Raw genomic sequence first — 12,869 nt, 5'->3', positions numbered from 1 at the left:
GTCAGGACTCTCAAACCAGTGCCTATTTGGTATGCCAGCAGCCCAGGTGGTGGCTTAACCCACTGGGCCAAAACACCAGCCCCCTACCTTATTCTTATATATACATGACTAAAAAAAATATTTGGGGGCTAGCGCTGTGGTGTAGCAGGTGAGGCCATTGCCTGCAGTGCAGCATCCTATATGGGCACCAGTTTGAGTTCCAGCTGCTTCACTTCCAATCCAACTCTCTGTGGCCCAAGTTCATGTGGGAGACCTGGAAGATGATCTTGGCTCCTGGCTATGGGTCAGCTCAGTTCTGGCCATAGCAGCCATTTAGGGAGTGAACCAACGGATGGAAGACTGCTCTCTCTTCCTTTCAAATAAATAAAAATCTTAAAAAAAATTATTTGAAAGGCAGAGAATCAGAGGTGGAGAGAAATATCTTTCACCAACTTGTTCACTCTCCAAATAGCTGCAATGGCCAGGGCTGGACCAGGCCAAAGCCAGGACCCAGGGGTTTCTTTGGGGTCACCCATGGGGATTTAGGCTTTCTTCCGCTGCTTTCCCAGGAGCATGAGGAGGGAGTTGGATTGGAAATTGAGCAACGGGCGCCTAGACGGGATGCAGGCCCTGCAGGCAGAAGCTTAACCTCCTATGCCACAGCCCTGGCCTCTACGTGGTATCTTGAAGGTAACTGTATCAACCATAGGGTTGCTATTAGTGTACCCAGTTTTTAGAAGAGGATAGTGAGGGCTGGATAAGATGATCCGAAGGTGTATTTCACTGTGGGCAGTCAGTGTATTAATTTCCAATGCAGGTTCTTTTCTCTTGCAGATGCCCTAAGCAGACTAGTATTGCATGCAAATAAGAACAGAATCTTCTTAACAGCGAGGAAACAGACACCCACTCACGTACGAGTGTGGGCTGCCCTAGAGAAGTATGCATCAGGAGTGGGCCAACGAGGTGCCCGTAAATGAGTAAGAAAACTGAAAACTTTACCTCTGATCTAGAGTCGGGGAGGTCCGTCCTAGACCAGCCCGCACCAGGTGTGCTGTCTTCCGCCTTCCACCTCTTTTTATAAGGGAGGGGGTAGTGCCCCATCAGATATGGAACGGGGAGGGGTTTTCGCATGCACCCCGCCCTCGGATGTGATAGGTCTAAGCTGGGAAGGTGGGCGTATCAAGCCCACCTTTAAAGAGATGTGAGTTACACTGCAGGTGTACAAGAGTTCCAGCTGGTGGAAACTTGAACTGCCTTGTTACATGGCCCTGACTTCACAAGGCAGACACAGCTGAGTGGCAGCAAGGCGCTAAAGCCGCGTGCAGACATTGGGGCCCTTGCGACGTTTGGGTCCCTGAGTGCACCTTGGCAAAGTCTGATGGAGTTGACTGGCACGTGGACTGCTACAGGACGACAAGTGCAGTCTCATCGCACCAGAGGCTGACCTCACAGAAGCAGAGAAAGGAGGGTTCCCAAGGCTGCAGTGGGGGAGGGGAGAGGGAGCAGGAGGCTGGAAGCAGACACAGTGTCACAGGCACAGCAGGGAGCTCCTATAGCCATGTGTTGCAGCAGAGACAGTGTCCACGCCCAGTGTCCCCCTGCATTATTGATGGAGAACAAGACCCTCCACTGCTGTGTTCCTGCCACCCCTAGTCTGAGGCCTGGGTTCAGCAGAGGATAGAGGCAGGCCAAGGACCCAGGGATCTTTCCAAGTGTTCAGGTCATCAGGGCACCTGGCCACTCCCTGGCTTCCACAGCCGCCTGTGCAGAGTGTCCCCTGGGCCCCAGCTGGGGAAGCTGCGGAGATGGGGTCCTCCCCCACCCTTGTCTTCTCTGCCAAGTTCCTGGGGGAGAGGAGGGTTCTTGGTGAACGGCCCTTTCTTCCAGATCTGAGGGTAAAGGGGGTGCTCCCCCGGGTCGGATCTCCGCTCTTTTCTGTCCTGCATTCTCCTGGCACAGAACTGGGGCTGTGCCTGCTCCAGCATGAGCAGGCAGCCATGCCATCCTTGGAGTGCCTTCCTTGTGGCACAGCAGGTAAAGCTGCATCCCGTATCAGCAGCAATTTTGTGTCCTCACTGCTCCCAGTCCAGCTCCCTGCTATATCCTGGGAAAACAGCAGCAGATGGCCGAAGTGCTTGGGCCCCTGCCTCCCATGTGGAGACAAGGAAGAAGCTGCTGGCTTCAGCTTGGTCCAGCACTGGCCATTATGGCCATTTGGGAAGCATGCCAGTCAGTCTTTCCCTCTCTAAAACTCTTTCCAAGTAAATCAATGTTTTAAAAAGTAAACATGAGAAAGTGACATGAGTGACAAATGGCTCATGGTGACCCTGAAGGGATGCGTGCAGGGCAAAGGCAGTGTGTGACCTGACGTGCACGTTACCTGGGTGTCCTGAGGGCCAACAGGAACACAAGGTCCTGCTGCCATGCATGCACCCCACCCCAAAGTCAACAAAGTCCCAAGGAGAAGACCCTGTTGGCAGCCAGAGTGGCCCAGAGGACCCTGGGAGGCTCGGGTCGCTGTTTCCTGACTGCACCAGACTCACTGTCTTGGATCTTCCATCACTGACATTTCCCCTTCTGGGAGCTGTTATGTGGAGCAGCCCCTCTGGGAGGTTGGCCCAGGTGTGGGCCTTGGGCTTGTCTAAATTCTGGGGGTCAGAAGGGAGACGGATGGCAAAAAGAAGCATGGGGGGGGTGGGGTGGAGGCTGGCAGGCGAGGCCTAATCAAAGGCAATTATTGGGTATATCCATGGAAGGCAGTGCATGTGCAGTTTGGGAAATGCCTCAGGGTTTTTTGCTGGGGAATTTTTTTTTTAAGGTTTTATATATTTGAAAGGCAGTTAGAGAGAGATCTTTCATCTATTGGTTCACTCCCCAAATGGCCACTTGGCTAGAGCTGGATCAGAAGTGGAGCCCACATAGGATGCAGGTTGGGTAGAAGATGGCTTAACCTGCTGTGCCAGAGCGCTGCCCCTCTGGGGAAGCCCTTCATGTGCAGTGACCCTGACCCTGAGGGCAGCGCTGGGTGAAGCAAAAAGCAGGCTGGCACGCCGCACCTGTGGACCACCTTTATGCCCAGTGGCCCAATGTGTGGACTACCAGCGCTGCTGTCCTTCAAATCCAAGCCTGGCTCTGTCCCCTCAGGGTAGGATGTGGCTCTTACTCTGACTTTTGGGACCTTCCCTACACATACACATACACATACACACACACTGAGCCATCTGGTTTACCACAGATACTGGTCTGCCACCTCTAGGCCTATGCACGTTATCTTTCCTCTCTTAAAAAACAGGCCAAGGTCACCAAAGGTTGGGAACTCCGTCTCCCACGTACCTCCCAGAGTCTGCCTGCAGCAGGAGGAAGCTGGAATTCAAAGCGATGCCAGGACCTGAACCCAGGCATTCTGGTATGGCATGTGGGCTCTTACCACCTGCCCCAAACACCCACACTTCTCTGGGATTTTCAAGACTCTCATGAACTATTTTTGATGTCTGTTATAGAGAATACTATTTTGAATCTTTAAAATTCATTCCATACAAACATGACAACATATATTAAGAAGCTGGTAACCACATAACAGAAATCTTCCACGTCAGCTTTTCTTCAAAAGTCTCTCCAAGAAACACTGACACTGTGTTAACCAATTCTTTTGCATTTGCAAAGTTACGATTCTCTTTGTCAAATGCAAACAACTGGAAGAAAAGATTAAGTGAATTGTAATTTGGAGATTTTTTTTGGGGGGGGGATATTTATTTAAAAGGCAGAGTTACAGACAGAAAGGGGGAGACACACACCACACATCCATACATATCTTCTATCCACTGCTTCAATCCCCAGATGGTGGCCATGGCTGGGGCTGGGCCAGGGTGAAGCCAGGAGCTAGGAGCTTCTTTTGGGTCTCCTATGTAGGTGACAGGGGCCAACTACTTGGATCAGAACTCAAGCAGCTGGGACTGCATCCGGTACCCATATGGGACGCTGGCATCCCAGGCAGCCCCTTAACCCACTGTACAACACCAGCCCCTGCCATGGTCATATTTATATTGAGAATTCTTCAATTTTATGAGGGGAAACAGTAATAATTTATGTCTAAAACCCATGAAGTGCAAGATATGATTAAAATACCACTAGCTACCTATCTTTTCAAAGTACTGCAAACTTATTTAGTTCACTTTTATTTCTCAAAACTATAGAGCTGAGGTGAGCCTCGTGGCATGGTGGTTCAACAGTTCACATCAGACTGCCTGATGTGATGATGGTCTGGGTACCATCTGAGCTTCCAAGGCAGTTTCCTGCTAGTGTACCTGGGAGCCAGTAGACGATGGTCCAAGTACTTGAAGTCTTGCCACCCATGTGGAAAACCCTGACAAAGCTCCTGGCTTTGGCCTGGCCCAGCACTGGCTGTTGCAGCCATGTAGCAAACAAACCAATAAATTTAAGCTCTAACTCTCTGCCCCTCCCTCTCTGTAAATCTTTCAAAATAAATCTTAAAAAAAATTATAATCTGGCTGTACTGTTGTAGAAGCTTGAGTGGATAGTTATGCTTAAGCCTCAGAGCCTACACTTTTGATCATTACTTAGGAATTAAGGAAGGCAAAAGCTTTGGAAATAGTACAACTCATTCCTTTGTTTTCAAATAGTATCTTCTTTTTCTAAGACTAAAGGAAATGCAGTCTGATCTAGTAGTATATATTCTTATTTATACACTATTTCAGAGAATTGCTTTCAAATAGCAAATTATGGTACCAAAGCACAAACCAGAAGTAAACATTGCTAAAGATAATTTCATCAGAAGATGACCTATTTTTAAAATATGCAAAATTTCCTTTTGAATGCTGTAAGAACTAAGCTCTGTTAAGAAAGCAGCAATGACAGCAGGTCTTTCTTATAACTTGCTGCATGGGCTCAATCTGCAGGACAGATTTTGAGGGCTAGATGAGAACAGGACTGGAAAGCGGCCCTATAAATTACAGTGCCTGAGGAACTTAGCTGGATGAAGAGAAAAACAAGGGCAGTCCACGGGGGGAGTCTCTGGGGACAGCTAATTCTCCTGAGGTCACACAAGGGAAAATGAAGTGCCCAACAACGTGAGAGTGGCCATAGCTTCAACGTCTAAAAACATGTTCTTTGAAAATTATCGGTCACCACACAAGACTATGTGTTAAGGTCTTTCAGGGCAAGGATTCCCCACTCCCCGCCATTTATTAAATTCCATTGGTTCTGCCAAAGATGACACTTGCCCCATGTGAAGCACCACACTGCTTCTCCAACATCCAAAGTCCTGGGTGTCTCCACCAGTCCCTTGCAGCGGAACAGGCTCTGTTCTGTTTCCATCAGTTCTGTGCCAGGAGACACAGGGAACTAGCTCCAGGAAACTGGGACTGTTTACAAACTCTGAAATGTCAACTTACCTGTCATAAAATCAGTCCTCAACTGGCAGATAATCATACATTCAGGGTTTAGGCTGGGGGCAAAAATCAAGAATGGGGCCAGTACTGTGGCATACCGGGTTAAAGCCCTGGCCTGAAGTGCCAGCATCCCATATGGGCACCGGTTCTAGTCCCGGCTGCTCCACTTCTGATCCAGCTCTCTGCTATGGCCTGGGAAAGCAGTAGAATATGGCCCAAGTCCTTGGGCCCCTGTACCCACGTGGGAGATCAGAGGAAGCTCCTGGCTCCTGGCTTCGGATCAGCACAGCTCCGGCCGTTGTGGCCATCTGGGGAGTGAACCAGCGGATGGAAGACCTCTCTCTCTGTGTCTACCTCGCTCTATAACTTTCAAATAAACATAATAAATCTTTAAAAAAAAAATAACCAAGAAAAAACTCCACATACCCCATGTGGGTGGTAGGGACCCAACCACTAGAGCTGTCACTCTACCTCCAGGGTCTGCACTGGCAGGGAGCTGGAGTCATGAGCTGGAATTGGGAATCAAACCTACATACTATTATATGGGTCACAGGTATTTTAAACACTAGGCTAAATACCATTTCTAGCCTTACTTAATTTTAAAATGGCTGAAATGTTAGCTACAGAGGGGGTAGGCATTGTAGGCATGGTTAAACCACTGCTAAGGATACCAGCATCCCATATTGGAGTGCCTGAGTTCGAGTCCTGCCTCTGCTTCTGATCTAGCTTCCTGCTTATGTACATCTAATGATGGCTCAAGTAACTGGTTCCCTGTCACCTACCCACATGGGAGACTTGGAGTTCTGGGCTTTGGCCCGGCCCAGCCATGCTGCTGGAGGCATCTGAGGAGTAAACCAGCTGATGGAAGATTCTCTGTTGTTTTGCCATTCAACTAAACTAAATATATTAAAGGCAAACAATGGTATCCAAAATAACCAGAAAGAGGTAGATGTGAGAAAAACCCAGTTTTTCTGTCCAGATACTCATCAATTTCTGTCAGTTATCCCAGCTCCATGATCTAAATAACAAGCCTTGTGTTTATAGAACTGGTGTAAAAATTATTCAAGAAAAAGGATAGTTGGTGGATGAATAGATGTTCTTAACTTGCACATTATAGTAACTTTGGAATAAACGTAACTAATAGTAATACCAAATCAAACTCTTCCCATGCCTTATTAGGATTCTACTCAGGGTAACATCAGGACACCATCTGGAATATAATTTTCTGCCAATTCACCGTCTCCCCCACTCTAACGAAATAAATAGCTGCTTCTCCAGGGACAATCATCACACATGGCACCAGCCAGGAAACCAGACTTCCGCATTCACAGCAAAAGGGAGCCTGGTAACTTACCTCTTAGCTTTTTTCAGCCGGACAACTCTGAGAAACTTTCTACTGCATACAAAGTATCCTTGAAACAGCCCTTGCCTTCAAGAGCACAAAAGTATGAATCACTTTTATCAGGAAAGAATATGCAGCTTTAAGCATAAAATTTAAAGGAATTTCTCAAGAAATGTGCTATTCTTACAGCTAAAGACTGAGGGATATGTCCTTATCTACCTGCTTGATAAAAAACCCAGCAGTGGTTCTGTCTCTGGAACTTCAGGCACCCACGGGGAGGCAAGAACACAGCCACCTGGAGGTCAAACAGCTACTTACTCAGCCTCTTGTGTCCAACTGTTCTGTGCGCGCACCACTAGAATCAGCACACCCTTTGTAACAGGCAGGATTGCAAATCAAGTTATATTTCGTGTTACCTGATTATATAAAAACTGTAAAGTGAAAATGATACGTAATTCCTTTTAACATTCCTAATAAACAGTTCAGCAGGAGATATGAGGCACAAAATCTTAGTAAAATATGACACAGGAAGAACAAGAATGTAATTATCACTTAAATTTAACTTGTCATAATTTGTTATTAATATACAAAGACAACAAACTTTTAAAACATTATATTTACTAAGATTCTGGCAATAGCTTTATGTAACAAGACAACAGCATACCAGCCTGCCAGTCAACTTGCTCATGGTTAAGTCTCAGCTTCAATATGAAGCTGTCTAAAAAAAAAAAAAGAAAGAAAAAGAAAGAAAATCCTGCTTTGTACATGCTAAATATCTTGGCATGTATGCCATTAAACAGAGTAATCAATTTAAGAAAGCAAGAGTAAGAAGTTAACAAAAGCTACACATTGCAGCCTAAATGAAATTCGTACAAAAAATAAGTAACTATCACTGGTTACATAAAATTTTCCTGACTGGTTAAAACTTAACAATATAAAACATGCATTTTAGAATCTTTAGCTGTCAAGTTCAAAAAGTACCAGTGTCTACTTGAAATACTTCCTTCCAAAGCCAAAGTGAAGTCAAAATTAATTCAAATGACATCCATTTTAATGCTAAAAATATTCAGTTATTATTCAAGTGGAGGTAAATCCCAGAGACTTGGGGCTTTCTCATGCTGCAAAGGGCCTGTTTCTCTGGCTCACTTAAAGCAGCCTACAACAGAGTCCCAGGATGAGCTCAGCAAAGGGCAAGAGTGCTGTCCGCAGCTCTGACCGCCCCATGAAGCATGGCTACTGTGTCCACAGAAAGAGGATGTGGAGGACCAAAGGCACACTATTCTGCTAGCTAAAGAGATAGCAATCCCCCCTCCCGACCCTAAAAGCTCCTTCCCCAGGTCAATAAAAGTATACAAGGGGCAAAATTAAAATACACTTATCTACAGAGTAAGGATTCTGGAGTTTCAATGGAATCCCTACTTTAAAAGTTTTAACTAGAATCATCTGGTCGTTTTTGATTACACCTTACAGATGTATCCAGAGTGTTTTCTGTTGATTTATTACCAGATACTTCTAGTCAAAACTGTTAGCTTCATTCCCAAGTATCTTAACCACCACGTAGAACTGCAGTGTCTTATCTCCCAGAGTTATCAAGCACTGGAAGAGAGAAAACAGGTGTCAGGCAGCAGGCAACAATCCTGGCCCTTTCACACAGTGGCATCTGAGTGGCTACTGCAGGAATAACTCTAAAAACAAGAAAGTTCATGCATTTTAGTTAACTATGCCATTGTTTTCACAGTTGAAATTTCCTTACACATTGCACTTTCTTTATAAGGGATCCTGATTTTTCTTGATGTTATGGCGAGTCAGGACTTGAATTTGCAGCCTTCTTTTTCTTCTTCTTACTGTGTTTCTTATGCTTCTTTTTCTTTTTTGTTTTTTCCTGTAAAGATAATCCCGTATTACATATTACTACATGAAAATATGGAAATTAAATCCATCTTTACTGTATTTCTAAACAGCTGCATTTCAAACAATGCATGCAGCCAAGAAACTGTTCAAGACATTTCTCATGAAGTCTCAACACCCAGTATCAAATGTAGACTAAGAGTTTTTGTTGATTTTGCAAGACAGAAAGAGACTCTTAAGTCATTAGCATATTAACATGGTTTCTAACAAAACTTCCTGTATAAAATAAATTCAGTTGAACTCATGCTATAAACTGCTATATTTCATGTTCTATAACTTTTTAAGACGACTTATTTATTTATTTGAAAAGCAGAGTTAGAAGAGAAACAGACAGATCTTCCATTCTCTGGTTCACTCCCTCAATGGACTGAGCTAGGTTGAAGCCAGGAGTTTCACCTTTGTCTCCCACGTGGGTGTTAGGGGCCCAAGTACTTGGGCCATCCTCCATTGCTTTCCTAGGCCATTAGCAGGGAGCTGGATCAGAAGCAGCTGGGACATGAACTGGCACCCCTAGGGATGCTGGCGTTGTAGACAGTGGCTTTACCTGCTATGCGACAGTGCCAGCCTCCAATGTTCTGTGATTTTAAAGGTAAAAGCAACTGCCGTTACACAAAGGAGTATTTGCACCATAGCAAATAGTGTTCTATAAAACAGTTTTCAGAGAGAACAAAAATACTCTGTTTTTAAGAAAATAGGAGCACAGGTATCGGGTACTGGCAAGACTGGAAGCACTGCTTCAATCACTAATCAACAGCAACTGAGTGGCACAGGGCACCGAGGTGCAGCTGAGAAGTAGAGCAGATGCTTCTGTTTCAGAGATAAATGCCACTGAAGCCCAGGAGAGTCGTTAGATCACCAGGGTGCAGAGGGTGTGGGAGACCGCTGGGCTCCGACTCTGCTGACTGCTTCCGCTGGGGAAGGAGGCGGAACCCTTCACACACAGATGCGCGGAAAGGAGGAGGGAGGACCTGCTGCTGTGGACACCCAGGAGCAGCGGTGAGGGCAGCGCTTCCTCTCCAGCTCATCTGCTAGTACCACCCACCATCTCTTTTTTCCTCTGCCACTTCGTGGTACTAGGCTACCTTCTGCCAATTTTCTTTTTTCAACATATGATTAAGTACACAGGAAATTTTATCCAGAGTTTAAAAGTGCATAACTTGGGTTCTAAAACTACACTTAGGTTTAGGATGCTACTGATACAAGGACAGCTGGGCACTCCCCTTCAAATTCTCAGCTTCCAGGTCTCCCTCTGTCACAGGGACCTCTTCACTCCTGGTGCTGGCTCTTCCTTTCCTAGCCGCGTGCTTTAAATTCCACCCAAATACCAACAGTGCCCAGATTTCTTAAAGCCAGTCCCCTGCTTTGAACTCAGGACTGCACGTGCCTTTGTAGACTCCCTGGAGGTTTTGTAGGCATAATCATTTCTACAATTACCAGACCAAATGCTTACTTTTCCTCTCCACACTCTTAGTCAACTTAGTAAATGGCACTACTAACCTGACATTGTACTTAAATCAAAGAATCTAAGCTCTCTGACTGTACTCTTTTACCTCATTCTCCACAAAGTACCAAGCGAGTTCTACCATCTAAGTACAAACCTGTCCATGCAGGTCATCGGTATTACCATCACTGTAGTATAAACGTCATTCCTTACCTGTCAATTCCCAATGCATTTTACAAAGTAAAGTTTTCAGGTCATCTTTTTGTTTAAAATCCTTAAAACAGAGGTGGTTTTTACCCTGCTAGTTAAGACGCTGGTTAAAATTACTGCATGCCCTGTCAGAGTGCCTGCGTTTGAGTCTCAGCTCAGCTCCCTATTCCTGCTTCCCGCTAATGCACACCCTGGGAGGCAGCAGTGATGGCTCAAGTACTTGGATCCCTACTGCCCACATGGGAGACCTGGACTGAGTTCCTGGCTTCCACCCGGGCTAGGGATAATGCAGGCATTCAGAGGCCACTAGATGAGGCAAACTGTTCCTACCTGCCTTCAAACAAAACAATTCCTTTGGACTGGAGTTGTGGTATAGTGGGTTTAATTGCCTTTTTTCCTTTTTTTAAAGATTAATTTATTTATTTGAGGGTCAGAGTTAGAGAGAGAGTGAGAGACAGTGAGAGAGTCTTTCATCCACTGGTTCACTCCCCAAATGGCCACAATGGCTGGAGCTGGGCTGATTCAAAGCCAGGAGCTTCTTCCGGGTCTCCCATGTGGGTGCAGGGGCCCATCCTCTACTGCTTTCCCAGGCCCCCAGCAGGGAGCTGGATTGGAAATGGAGCAGCCAGGACAGGCGGAGGCTTAGCCTACCACCGCCACAGTGCCAGCCCCTAAACTGCTTCCTTAAGACCCTGGTCTCCCGTATCAGAGTGCCAGCCTGAGTCCCAGCTGCTCTACTTCCAATACATCTCCCTGCATTGCACCTGGGAAGTAACAGATAATTCAAGTACTAGGGACTTTGTTTTTCAAGTCAGAGACCAGGATGGAGTTGCTGGCTCCTGGGCTAAGCCTGACTCAGCCCTGGTTGCTGCAGACATTTGGGGAGCATATCAAAAGATGGAGCCGGCGCCGTGGCTCAACAGGCTAATCCTCCGCCTTGCAGCGCCGGCACACTGGGTTCTAGTCCCGGTCGGGGCACTGGATTCTATCCTGGTTGCCCCTCTTCCAGGCCAGCTCTCTGCTGTGGCCCGGGAGTGCAGTGGAGGATGGCCCAAGTGCTTGGGCCCTGCACCCGCATGGGAGACCAGGAGAAGCACCTGGCTCCTGCCTTCAGATCAGCGCGGTGTGCCAGCTGCAGCGCGCCGGCCGTGGCGGCCACTGGAGGGTGAACCAACGGCAAAAGGAAGACCTTCCTTTCTGTCTCTCTCTCACTGTCCACTCTGCCTGTCAAAAAAAAAAAAAAAAAAAAGATGGAAGTGCTCTCTCCCTCCCTCTCTGCCTGCCTTTCAAATAAACAAATATTCACAAAGGAAAAAAAAAGTTACATGAAAGTTTTCAAAGGCAGAGTTACAGAAAGAAAACAGAAAGAGAGAGCGATCTGTTATCTGCCCAAGTACTTAGGCCATCTTCCACTGCTTTCCCAGGTGCATTAGCAGGGAGCTGGATCAACAGTGGAGCAGCCAGAACATGAACTGGAATCCATACAAGATGCTGGCATCACAGGCAGTGGCTTTACACACTGCGCCACACTGTTGGCCCCAAAGTTTGGTATTACTAATGGTGAAATACTAAAACGGAAGCAGTAGATGCTTGCTAGCAGGGTACTCTCCCTTTCCCCTGAGCCAATCTGACTTTGTCCAATGAGTAAGTGAAACGGCCAACCACCACACCTTTCCCAGTATTTACTCAGTCCCAGTAAATCCATTCACGCTTTGCCACAACCCACTAGATATTAAACCCAAACGGCCAAATTGTTGTCACATAAAAAGGTAAGAGATACTTGCTGTTGCTTTTTCTCGTTCTTCACTGCTTTTCTTCTTTTTGGCGCGTACCTGAAAGTAAATTTTCATGTAGAACAGAAGTATGTAAATTTGCACTCAAGGCATTTTTTTCATGCCCTAATACATCTCGCATCTTTAAAATTTATATGTAAAAACATTTTGACATTCAAATGGCAGTTTAAATTACTCTTATATTTCAATGAGAAATACATAAAGAAAAGAAAATCAAGATTTAAAATATCTAGAGGACTTCTCTTATGTTTCTTTTCAGAACCTAAAAAAGCAAAGTGTACAGTAGGAAAAAACATGGGCCCTGAAATAAGACAGACAAACATCTGAATGCTACCTCAGTTTCATCATCTGTAAAAAAGAAATATCATCTACCCTCGAGGGGAAGTGCCTAGAACACAGTGCGACTTTCTTTACTCTGTGGTGTTCAACACAATAGCTGTTCACGTGGGTAACTGTAGATGGCTGGGACAGACGGGGCTGAACCCAGTGACTTCACTCACCACCACTGCCTACTAAAATCTGCATGAGAAGGTAGCTGGAGTCAGGAGCCAAAGACTGATATTAAACCCAGGCACTCTGATATGGTGTGTGGATCTCTTAACTCTTAGGCCAAACACCTGCCCCCCACTGTATGGTCTTTGCAGGGCACATGTTATGCTCCTGCTGCAGCCTACATTTAGTTTTGTCTTAAGATTCTGTCTTCTGCTGTTACTGTACTCAAGCATTTACACACTGAAACATAATTTAAAATGTTATTCACCTTTTTTGTTCATATTTTTCAGAGGACA

At 46.0% G+C, this 12,869-nt stretch overlaps 1 protein-coding gene across 2 annotated transcripts in view; it reads right to left on the bottom strand.

Moving 5' to 3' along the window:
- Window positions 1-6,737: 6,737 nt before the first annotated feature.
- FAM133B (family with sequence similarity 133 member B) overlaps window positions 6,738-12,869 on the bottom strand; it is a 28,475-nt gene continuing 22,343 nt past the window's right edge. The window contains exons 10-11 of one of the 2 annotated variants that reach the window (XM_062178362.1): window positions 12,069-12,120; window positions 6,738-8,611 (exon numbers count right to left, since the gene is read on the bottom strand). In XM_062178362.1, coding sequence (XP_062034346.1) covers window positions 8,583-8,611; window positions 12,069-12,120 — 81 coding nt within the window. In that variant the 3' untranslated portion in view covers window positions 6,738-8,582. The remainder of the gene's footprint in view (window positions 8,612-12,068; window positions 12,121-12,869) is intronic. The other variant, XM_062178361.1, reaches the window with a different exon arrangement.

The sequence above is a fragment of the Lepus europaeus genome, chromosome 20 (assembly GCF_033115175.1).
Source record: "Lepus europaeus isolate LE1 chromosome 20, mLepTim1.pri, whole genome shotgun sequence".
NCBI lineage: Eukaryota > Metazoa > Chordata > Mammalia > Lagomorpha > Leporidae > Lepus > Lepus europaeus.
The sequence above is the reverse complement of the archived record's forward strand: the minus strand, read 5'-3'. Positions and strand labels throughout refer to the sequence as shown.